The sequence below is a fragment of the Canis aureus genome, chromosome 7 (assembly GCF_053574225.1).
Source record: "Canis aureus isolate CA01 chromosome 7, VMU_Caureus_v.1.0, whole genome shotgun sequence".
Taxonomy (NCBI): Eukaryota; Metazoa; Chordata; class Mammalia; order Carnivora; family Canidae; genus Canis; species Canis aureus.
The window spans coordinates 62,560,716-62,572,412 of NC_135617.1; the positions used below are offsets into that span (position 1 = coordinate 62,560,716).

The following is an 11,697-nucleotide window of genomic DNA, read 5'->3' on the forward strand; positions in this document are numbered from 1 at the left end:
ACAAATACCATCATCTGGTGGGGGGGGGCAGTTAGGATTTCAACATAGAAATGGAGGGGCAGGGGCATAAAAGGCTGTAACAACGAGACTTGCCAAATCAATGCAGTCCATAAATCTCTGTAACACACACTGAGCATCCAAGCTTTTAACTACTGACGGGCTGCCAAGAAGCAGCAGAGGTTTCCAGAAAGTTCTGAGAAATGACAGAAGTTAGTGAAAGAAGACAGAAGATACAAAAAGGTATCTGGAGGAAACAAAATACGCAAGGCTTACAAAAAACCCTCAAAAGTTAAAACTTTAATATTTCCCAAGGAAAAAAAAACACCCCCCCCAAGAAACATGTATGCTATAAAGGAATATTCAGAGAACAAATGGACCATTTTAGAAATTTTAAGATGTGATAGCATAAATAATAAATCTTCTAAAAGAAGAACTGGAATGTAACTTTGAGGAACTTTCCCAGAAAGTAGGAATAAAGACAACTAGATGAGAAACAGGAGAGAAGTGAAAGAGGCTCAGTCTGGAAAGTCTGACATTGAGAGAGTGTCAGAGAGACAAGAGACCTGCAAGGGGCAGTGCCTGGGGTCAGACCAGGGTGGTCTTGGTTGTAAAGCCCCCAGCCCAGCTTGCGACGGGAAAAGCCACTCCTCTCCAGAGCCTGCAGCCATCATGGTGGCAGTAAGGGCAGCACGGGGGGTGCACAGTGACATGGTGACAAAGGGGTGGCTAAACTTGGCAGAGCAGTAATGACATTGGACTCCTCCCCGCCCCGCCATGTGTAAAAATGCCCAGAGGTGTTGTTGAGAAGGGACGATAAAGGAGAACAATCCAGGAGGTGGGGACCAAAGGCAGGATGCTGGTTAGATGATTGGCAGACTGGCCTGGGTACAAGTGCCAGGTGGTGGGGATTTGCAAAGAGGGAGGAAGAGGCAGAAACGACAGAGAAGAACAGAACAGAGTCTGGCAGAGCATGGCTGAACAAATGAGGGATAAAGAGAGAAATATTGGGGGTCATTGGGGTCTTGGCTACAGATGGGAGGGAGAGGGGGCAGGGGAGAAGGGGGTGAGAAGGATGGAAGCAGAGGGATGAGGAGGAGGGCTAGTGGAGGAGGCGGTGGAGGGAGGAGTCACAGTGGCCCACAATGCTGGCTCAGGTGGGGGACAGCTGCTGCACCGGCCTTCGGCTCCTTGGCCCGGATGCCAACTGCGTGTGAGCAACCAGTGGGCCTGACCTTGGGAGGAGAATAGGCTGGGAAATCCTCAGCACTGGAGTGAAGGGTGTAGCCAAGGGCGTTGGGTCAAGTTCTGGGGGATTTATGCCTTTTCTTTGCAGAGAGCATGGGGTTCAGAGGCCATGGAGGAGCTCTTCGGGGGCCTGGGGGAGTTTGGCCATCCTTCTTGGACCCCAAGGCTTGGTGTCTGGGCTGAGCTGGGCGCATCAGAGACCTCCCTCTGTGTTGTACGTGTGGACTCCTTGAGGCTCTGAGATAGGGGTGAGGGGGGAGAAATACAGGAAGTGACTCAAATCCACTCTTTGACCCTATTGCCCTATCCCCACAACCCGTCCCTCCTCTGCTTGCTTGGTCCCTGTCTCAGGATCCTCTTGTCTCGCCCTGTCCCGGCACCTTTCCCCCAGCTCCACCCACCTTCCCCCTAGTGCATTCCCTCCTCCCCAGGGTGTGCCTCTCCCTTCTGTGCACACCCTCTCTCCCTCACCACTTGGGAAGGGGCTGTGCTCTGGGATGGTGACTCTGGGTAGGCCTTCTGGAAGGGCAGGTGGTGGGAGGGACTTTGTGGTTGTACAGGTCAGTGGTACGGGAGGAGGGATGAATCAGTGGGAGAGAGGCAGGGGAAGGGAAGGAGGAGAAGAAGAGTCAAGGAGAAAACAGACGGAAAAATGTGGACAAGACATCTAAGTTTGAAGAAGACAAAGGTGAGCCTTATAGTGAGCATGCACAATGGATGGACCCGTGAGGGGCTCCTGTGGACAGCTCTGTTGGGTATAACTTGTCCTGCCTCTGTGTTTAGTGGCTGATTCCCTGTCTGACTCTCTGTCCAGGGACAGAAGCTGTTCCCTGCCCCATTTTCCCCTAAGCCCAACCCAAACCCACTCACCGGACAAGCAGGGCCAATAGCACCAGGCTCTTGGCCACAAGGAAGGCACAGAGCACGGGCACCAGAGCGCTGGGGGCTGCAGAGTGGAGGGTGGAGTTTTGTGGCCTGGACAACAGCAGACAAAAAGGGGAGGAGGGGTTGGGGTGACAGCTGTCACCTGTGGGCCCCTGAGCCAGGGCTGTTGGGGTGAGGCCCCACCCTGAACTCACTGTGAAGGGGTGATGGTGGTAGAGGAAGCTGTGGTGGGAAAAGAGCTCTGGGTCTGTGATGAGACCAGTTCACTGGAAGCCTGGGTGGCCTGCATGGAGGTAGGAGCTGTCAGGGAAAGAGAAAGAACCCTAGTTAACTGGTGGGACAGCACTTCTGTTGTAGCTGGCAGGAAAGCTGGAGCAGGGACTTGGGCTGGACCTGGAGCAGAAGCCCATTCAACCCCAGGGGAAAAATACAATTTGTGAGGGTGGGACTAGGTTGTGAAGTCCTGTGGCTGAAGAGGAGACAGACACGCAGCTCAGGTTCTATCCAGTTCTTTGGAGGTGTTCCTGGGTCCGGGAAGAGCACTGGAAGAGGAGTCAGGAGGCCTGGTCTTCCCTCCAAGCATTTCTACATGTCTGGGAGGGCATTGTCTACCTCTCAGGCTCCCTGAGTGTAGAAACAGTCACTGTCTGTAAGCGGCTCTTGTCTCTGGCATCCGTTCTCTTTCTCATACTTCTGGGGCTGTTAGGGGAAGGGGGTCCCTCGTGGGGAATTTTAAGGCTGCTTCTTCCAATTCTGTCCTTCCTGGTTATGCAGCAGAACCCTAGGTCCCTTTGCAGGCCCCACTGCCTCAATGGCCTGGGTAAATACCTTTTAGGGGACCCCCTCTTGATTTCGAAACGTTGTGAGTTACCTGTTCCCCATCCCCACTGCCCTGCCTTCCCAGAAAGACCCCACACCTACAAATGCTACGAGCTCTTGAAGGAAGCTGGAGGAAGGTCATCTCTGGAAGGGTGATGGGGGTTATTAAGGAGAAAGAGGAAACAATGACTACTGGGGGTGGGTGAGGCCCAGGAGGGAAACAGAAGGAGGGTCAGCCCCAATGTTGAGACCCAGGGACTCTCAGTGTTCTCAGCTAGGTCTGCACACCCACCCAAGGTCCATGAGGGGAGCAGTCCCCCCCAAGCTGAGGAAAAGAGAGAGGAAGAGGCATGCAGGAGTGGGTACCTGATGCTGAGACACCCGATGGCCAGGAACTTCCCTGGAGAGAATCCTGGGCCAATGGACATATGGACATGACCCTGTCCCACAAAGGCACTCTCTGAGGCTGCCCGGAATGATGACCAGGAGCGACCCATACATCCAACTTGGAAGAGGTTGTCAGGACACTCGAGGAAAATTCTAGTCCTGAGCTACAATGTGTGATCTATGGGCTGATGCTGGTCCACAAATTATTTATAGCATGCCTGCACAAGGTAAATATAGAAATCGGGAGTAAGGATCTTAAAATTTGTACATCACTTTGCTGTTACCTCAAGGTCCAAGCATGTGATTTGTAAACTGATCTGGTTGACACAGGATACAGACCAGTTTGGGTGTTGTTAAACTGTCACGGAGGGCTCCATATGGCACAAGCTGCATGAAAGCATCAGAACGGGACCACGATACCTGGAGATTAGTTGGTCGACTATAACCCAAAGGTGTATAAACACTTGAAAAGAATCATTTACATAATTGGTAAAAATTTCAATCTATCTTTTAAAAAAATTATAGAGTTTGACATGATTGGCTAATGTAGAGTAGTGATTAGCTCATTCAAGTACTAATTATCAGCAAAACAAAAGTCACTGAGGTTTCTTGTTGGGAAAAGCCATCTCTTTTCTGAACGTAGCGGTAGTAATAAACCAAACGGCGATAGTGGAACGGATTTCAAAGATACTTTCCCTTCTGAAGTTATTAAGGGTTTGCATTGGTTTTATTTGAAAATGTAATCCTTCACTGTGGTAGGCAGAGCAATGTCCCTGTCCCTGTCACAGGAACCTGTGAATGTCACCTAATATGGCCAAAGGGACTTTTAGAGAGGATTAAGGTTAAAGATCTTGAGGGGGAGAGATATTCCAGGTGGGTCCAATCTAATGATTAGTATTTAAAAGTAGAGAATGAGGGTGCCTGAGTGGCTCAGTCAGTGTAGCATCTGCCTTCAGTTTAGATCACGATCCTGGGGTCCTGGGATTGAGCCCCACGTTGCCCTCCCTGCTCAGTGGGGACTCTGGTTCTCCCTTGGCTGCTCCCCCTACTTGTGCTCTCTCTATCAAATAAATAAAGTCTTAAAAAATAAAATAAAAGCAGAGAATGTTTCCTAGCTGTAATCAGAGAGAAATGCAGCTCAGAAAGGGCTTCTGGCTTTGAGGACATAGGAAGAGGACCACAAGCCAAGGAATGTGGCGGCCTCTAGAAGCTGGGAAAGCTCTTAGTACATAGACCACAAGAAAACAGGACTTCGGTCCTACAGCTACAAGGAACGAAATTCTGCACAAGACCTGAATGAGCAAGAAGTGGATTCTAACAGCCTTCAGAAAGGAGAACAGCACCCTACTGACGCCTTGATTTTAGCCCAGTGAGACCCATTCCAGACTTCTGATCTATAGAGCTGTAAAACTATAAATTTGCATGGCTTTAAGTCACTACATTTGTGGAGATCTGTTATGCCAGCAATGGGAAACTATGGCACTCATACATAGTATGAGTTTTATAGCTACAATTAATGGTGAAGTACTAAAACCCAGTGAGTTTGTTGTGGAGAGGTCCTGGCTAATGGAAAAATACATCATGAAAACAAGTGACATTTACACATAAAACACAAAACCAAAAGTTCAAAATGAACTATTTTTTTTTTAAAAAAAGAGTATTGAATTACAAAGTTCTTAGAAGCAGTCAGTATTCACATACAAACTCTAGTGTTCTGTGGGCTTCTTGAAAAGTAACAGCTTTGTGTTCCTGAGACAGAATATCTATCTACAGTTGTCAAAACCTCCTTGAAAGATTGTACAAGAGGTGTTTGCCCCTCTTGTACTGAGTTAGTCTGTGGCAAAGAAGGGAGCTTAAATATCCCCTTCTATTGACACAGTAGCTCCAGGTAGTCAGGAACTGGCAAATGAGAAGGAAGACCAACTCCATAACAAATCAAGCTAGCAAAGTATTTTTTCACGGCAGCTTGAGAAATGCACACATATTGCAAACATAGCTATTCCTTTCACTCTGTGTGCAATTTGAACAGGATGATAGGGAGGTATTCTTATGCCTCGTTTTGCTTCATTGTCAAAAAACACAACTAACCCTGAACTGAACAGAACCACGAAGATCAGTGGTGTGGGGTCCCAGTTCCATGTAGGAATATGTTCTGATGGCTGTGGCTGCTCCTTCCAAGCCTTGCTATGAAGAGGTACCAGCTAGACTGCACCACGGACTTACCAAAGTGATCAAAATTGTGAATTACATAAAGATGAATGTGTTGAATTTGAAATCATTCTCTTTATCGTGTGATAATGTGGAAACACTGCATGGTTGTTACTGCATGCCAAGTTACCATGATTACCCAGTGGGAGAGCTCCCTTGAGAATGTTTGATCTACAAAAAGGACTCTTAATGTTTGGCAAGATGGAAACCAAGTTATTACTAACTTTTTAAAGATGTGAATCACGGAGTCAGCCTTGTTTATATTACAGCCTTGAGGTTATCCCATGCAAGAGAAGAGCACAACATATTTTTCAATGGCAAATAAAATCTAAGGGTGAAAACAAAAGAGGCTTAGAAGAAGTTTCCATAGGTTGCATGTTCTAATTTGGTAACAGTTATCAACAAAACAGGTGATGATCTTAATATTGCATATCTGCAAAAGTACTTATAGAAAAACCTTAATACTTTGATAGAATATTATGAATTTCATTTTCTGCCAAAAGAAGATATGTGATAGGAATTTCATAGATTCAGAATCCATTTTTTCATCAAAAGATATTTTAAATATAAACTACCTTTATAAGATAAATTTTGGAACTAGATGAAGGATTAAGGATGCATTTTGAAAATACAGTATCACTCACTCCCTTTTGTAGAAATTAAACCTAAAAATATTGAGCTTGTGGAAATTGATATAAAATTCCTTCTTGGATTTCTGTCAACATAACTGTGAGACCAGTTTTCTATTATAAGTGTTACTAAAACAAAGCATTAAAACAATTTTTAAGGTATTTTCTCTGAAGAGTTATGACGTCTTAATGCTATTCAGATTAGGTAAGTTAAGCAAGAAGAATGCTCACTTGTCACATTAAAATCCTTAAATGTGGATATACAGGGTGTTTGTTCAAAGTGTGGATGGCACTTAATATGGGAAATTGATACTTTACTTCTAAGTTTCTGCTCAGTTATGATTGAGGCACTTTGGTGTTTCAGCTCTAATGGTAAGCAACTATATCCATCACCCACATGCATACTTGCAATGAACCAGAGTACTGTTTTTATAACTGAACTTTTTTCCTTATGTATGTTCTGATTGTCTTTGTTGAAATGTAATTTTATGTCTGTAAAATTGAATAAGCATTTTGGGCTAGTACTTTGTTTTGTATTTTTCTCATTTTATTTTTCTAGTAATTAATTTTTATTGTATTTTATTTTAAAAAAGTCATTGATGGATTGGAGATGTTTTGAAAAGGTCCTCCACCACTACTAGTCTGCTTGGGCTGCTATAACAAAGTGCCACAGATGGGGTGGCTTAGAAACAACAGAAATTTATTTCTTCAGTTCTGGAAGCTAGAAGTCTGAGATTAGGGTACTGTGGGGTTCTGGTGAATTCTCTACCTAGGTTGTCTTTCTGCATGATGGAAAGAGGAGGAGGGAGCTCACTGGAGATCCCTTTTGGAAGGGCACTAATTCCTCTCATAGGGGCCCCACCCTCATGACCTCATCACCTCCCTGTGGCCCCACCTCCAAATACCATCACTTTGGGGGTTAGGATTTCAAACTTGATTTTGTGGGAGACATAAACATTCAGTCCACTGTAAGCACAGATACTCTGAGAAGATCTGATTCAGACTCAGGTTGGCACACTTGTTTGTAAAGGGCCAGAGAGTGATTACTTCAGGCTTGTGGGCCATATGGCTTCTGTCAGAACTATTCAACTTTGCTCCTGTAGCATGAAAACAGTCTTAGATAATAGGTAAACAAATGAGCATGGCTCTGTTCCCAAAAAAACTTTCATTTATGGACACCGGAATTTGAATTTCCTATAATTCTCATGTCACAAAATACTATGTTTCTTTTACTTTTTCCCTACCATCTAAAAACCATCCTTGGCTCTCAGACTAGTCTGCTGATGACTGATCCAGGCCAGGAAGAATGGACAGACCAATATTCTATCAACATAGTGGGGGGTGGTTTGTGGCCAGTGGCCAGACATTTACTGAGTACCTACTACGTTCCAGGTACAGGTGCCTTCTCTAAAAATGCTGGGAAGTCTTGGACTCCCCTGTGGCCAGGTCATAGGAGCTCAGGCTGGTCAGCATGCTCAAATGATCTGTTTGAGCACCTTTAGGAAGCTTGTAAATCATCAAGATGGACTGTGAATGCGGTGGGTTCATGTGTGTGCACCTGTTTCCAACAGCCTTCCCAGGAGGACTGGATGGGGGAAGGGTGGCCTGGCTTCTATGACTAGGAAACTTGGGAGGGAGCTAGGGGACCCCATGGGAAAGGGCTTACCTGGAGACACTGCCAGATAGAATCTTACAGACTTAGAGACAGAGTTGCTGGAAGCATGGTAGATTCTACACCAGTAGTATCCCGAGTCTTCCTCCTTCAGACCAATCATGGTGACGATGAAGAGGCCGGTGCTAGGGTTGTCCCAGATTGAGAATCGAGAGGCTTGAACCAGCTTGTGGGGACTGGAGCTGCTGACTAACCTGGTGCACTTGAACGGCGACACCTCCTTACACCAGCCCTTCCTTTGGTAGGGCCAGCCTTTGGGGGGGTACCGGCATGTCACTGAAAGTGTCTGCCCTGCCACTCGATGAAGATGCTGAGCCTCTGGTAGTGCCCATGAACCTGAAGAGAGGGCTGCAAGTCAGGGCCACACCAGGACCAGCTCCACCAGCAGTCATAGAGCATTTGCTCCATGTCCCACTGTCCCATAGTCCCTATAGCATACTCTCCTTTCCACCCCATGCTATTCCCTTCCTCCTTACCTGGGATCAGCAGTGGCAGCAGCAGCAGTGGCAGGAGCGAGGCTTTCCAGACCATCCAGTCCTTTCCCTGTGTGCTGGCAGCAGGGGACATAGGGGACACAGGGGAAAGGGAACCGGGAGCTGGTCTGACTCTGCTCGGCTCTTCCAGCCTTCTAAGATGAACAAAATGGGAAAGGCCAAGGCCAGCCTGGGGAGTGGGAGACTTGGGGAGGGTTGGCCACGGGCAGAGGGAAGCGGGGACCTCCAGGGACAAGCGTGAGTCTGGATGTGGAGGCAACAGCCCTGCTTGGCGCATAGATCCTGGGTCTTCCCTTCTGCCTTGGGGGAGGAGCTGGGATGGCCAGGAGGAAGCTGTGGTCAAATAACAGGCTGCCCACCGGCCTTTCTCTCTGCACTGCCTCTTCTTTGCAGGACCCGGACTTTGCCCCCTGCTCCAGGGAAAGCCACGCTGAAGGTGAGTGTCAAGCTCAGGAGCACTTAGAGGTCTGAGCAAGAACTCCAAACCTCACTGCCCCTAGGAGTGGTCAGAAACCTCACGCTTAGTCCTGCCTCGTAAGTCAGTGACGTGTTTCCACCCTGGGAGGTTTTATGGGTGCTGGAGGAGAGAAGAGAACAGGTGGAGTTTCAGTACCAGTAAGAAAGTGTAGGGAGTGTTCCTCGCAAAGGCGGGGAAAGTGGGGCTGGTGGCAAAAAATGGGTCAATGGGAGGGTGCGGTGGGTGGAGCACAGGAGCCTGGACCACCGATCACCTCTAAATCCTCAATCCTACCACCTGTGAGCACTAGCGCTCTAGTTGCATAACTGATACATAAACACATGCAGGACTCCAGCATCTATTTAGTGAATGTTAGCACTTTAAAAAAATGATGCGACTTACAAAGATATTTTATATGAAGCAAACAAACAAATGTTAGAAAGAATGAGAGAGAGAGAGAGAGAGAGAGAGAGAGAGAGAAGAGGACTCCTGGCCTTGGGCTAACATGTAATTCACATGCGGCCACCAAGGGCTCTGACAGGCTGGCCCCTGCCCCAGGGAGTTCTGCACAGAGCTCAAGATTGAAGAGGAACTTTGAATCTATTGAGGGTATTGGTTGCAGGTCCCCTGTTGCCCCCCACCCCCCAGACTCCTGCTCCCCACTCCACCTGGGTGCAGAGCCCTGCTCCTTGCAGTGGCAATGAGCAGAGACTAGGGATAAGGGCAAAGGGACAGACAAGAAGAGGATGGGCACAGGAGGTCATGGGCTCTCTTGCCTAGGAACTAGGTGTATTCACGTATGCGCTCTCCTAATGAATCCCACAGTAGGTTTGGGAGGAAGGTGTTGCTTTTTATTTTTTTTCCCCTCCCACACGGGGGAACTGAGGCCCAGATCTGTTAGTGATCTACTCAAAGTCACACGGTAACATGAAGATGTAACCAGACCAGCTTCCTGACCTCTGATGAGGCCATTCTGCCAAAGCCTGGCCCACAGACAAGGCAGGAAACCAAACTACACTGGTTTGGTTGCTGCAGAGGCGAGCTCCTAGCAGTTTGTTTCCTGGCCTTGAGCCGGACTCTGTCTGTGTTTCCTCTCCGAACCTAATCACAGACAAAATGCAGGGGGTGGGGGGCACCCTTCTGAGGGGGAGGGAAGAGACTCTGGCTCCGGCTGACATAAATGTGTGAGGGTGTGCAGCAAATGTTTCCCACGCTGATTTCCTCTTTGTCTGGTTGTTGCTGACCACTGGGAAGGGACACCTCCTCCCTGCAGCTCCGCAAGATCACTCTTGGCCCACATTCCACTATCTCGATGTCCCTCCTGCTTGGAGTTGGCTCTGAGTTGTTCTCTGCTGAGTCAAAATGGGTCTGTGGTGCCCAGGGTACAGGAAGTTTTTGAGCAAACTCCTAAACCTCTAAAAGTCTGAGTTTCCTCCTTTCTTAAATAGATAATAATGGATCATTAATATGATTATTCTGGGAATAAATGAGTAAACCCTTCCAAACATTCACAGGAGTGCCTGTTACATGGTATCTCTTCAATGAATGTCTCTCATCGTTAAGAATCAACATCCACAATATCATGTGTACTTGACTTCTAATTATATATGTAGACATGGAATAGCAGTACAGCAAACTTCTCAAAGGAAATAAAAATAGAAGTTATGTCATTTAGAGTAGAACTTTCTAATCATGGCCCTGGTGCCAGAAACTATGTAGGGAAAAATGCTCAGTCGTTTTATATACAGATTAATATTTGGGCACGATAAAAAGATATGATAAAAAAGTTTAAAAGCAAACCACAGCTGCAAATTAAGGTTTCCTTCCTATTTGGCAGTTATTCTATTTCATATAAAAAAACAAGTCTTTTAAATAATAAGAGAAAATGAATATTTCAATAGGAAAAGGGAGTGGGATTATGAACAGGTACTTTTCTACAGAAGAAATACAAATGAATAATTTTAAGGAAAACACATCCAAAGTGGATATTTTCAAAATAAATACAAAACCACTCTTCTCATCAGATTGACGAAAGTTAAGAGAAAATGATGATAACCAGGATTGGGGAGATTTTAGGGAAAGACAATCACATATTCTGCTCAGTAAACATATTGATAACTGCCTTTCTGAAAGAGTGTAGTCAGATTAATCCAAATCTGCTTTAAAAAAGCAATCACCTTTGACTCAGGAGTTCTAAATATAGGAATTGAAAAAGGGTATGGTGGCTTTTGCAGTATTATGTGTTTTAAAATTTCATCAGAATCACACATATACATATTTTCAAAACTTGTAGCTCCAAAAATTGTACGTTATAATGTCACATTAATAAAAAAGTAGCAGTTCTATGCCTCAACATTCTACACCCCAGCTCTCTTTCTCCCTAGGGAGTCACTTTTTTTTTTTAAAGATTTACTTATTTATTTGACAGAGAGAGAGAAAGCAAGCATGTGTGGGCTTGAGGGGGGTATAGAGGTAGAGGGAGAGAATCTCAAGCAGACTCCCCACTGAGTGCAAAGCTGGCTGTGCAATCCCACTACCCTGAGCCTAAATCAAGAGTAGGATGCTCAACTGACTGAGTCAACCAGCAGCCCCTCTAGGAGGGAGTTTTTATACTTATTGTGGATTTTTTATACTTATTGTGATACCAATATTTCTCTATTAGATGTGTAGGTATTATCCATGAAATGTGCCCTATGGAAGATGAAGTTTTCTCTCTTTCCCATCATGCTCTTGCCTATCCCTTCCTCCACCTTTATTCTCCCAACAGTCAAATAGAGTTACTGATAAAATTAATTTTTAGATTTTATACTTCCTGCCATGTATATGTATTTTCCATAGTCCAGTCATGTCGTTCATAATGATTACATTTCCTTTGTGGTACAGCTTTACATTTTTCACGAA

General features: G+C 46.0%; 1 protein-coding gene across 1 annotated transcript; it reads right to left on the reverse strand.

Annotated features, from left to right (window-relative positions):
• Positions 1-277: 277 nt before the first annotated feature.
• Positions 278-8,865, reverse strand: LOC144317541 (natural cytotoxicity triggering receptor 2-like). Its single transcript, XM_077904081.1, has 5 exons — positions 8,322-8,865; positions 7,840-8,181; positions 2,325-2,430; positions 2,116-2,220; positions 278-1,482 (listed from the first exon to the last, which is right to left on the reverse strand). The coding sequence occupies exons 1-5, from the start codon at positions 8,614-8,616 to the stop codon at positions 1,299-1,301; spliced, it is 1,032 nt and encodes a 343-aa protein (XP_077760207.1). The 5' UTR covers positions 8,617-8,865; the 3' UTR covers positions 278-1,298.
• Between the last annotated feature and the right edge of the window lie 2,832 nt (positions 8,866-11,697).

Coding starts and splice junctions, on each gene's coding strand:
- LOC144317541 (XM_077904081.1), bottom strand. CDS start 8,616: ATGCGCCAAGCAGGGCTGTTGCCTCCACATCCAGACTCACGCTTGTCC. Junction 8,182..8,321: donor GCTGCCACTGCTGATCCCAG/GTAAGGAGGAAG, acceptor CCCTCTCTTCAG/GTTCATGGGCACTACCAGAG. Junction 2,431..7,839: donor CTATCTGGCAGTGTCTCCAG/GTAAGCCCTTTC, acceptor TTTCCCTGACAG/CTCCTACCTCCATGCAGGCC.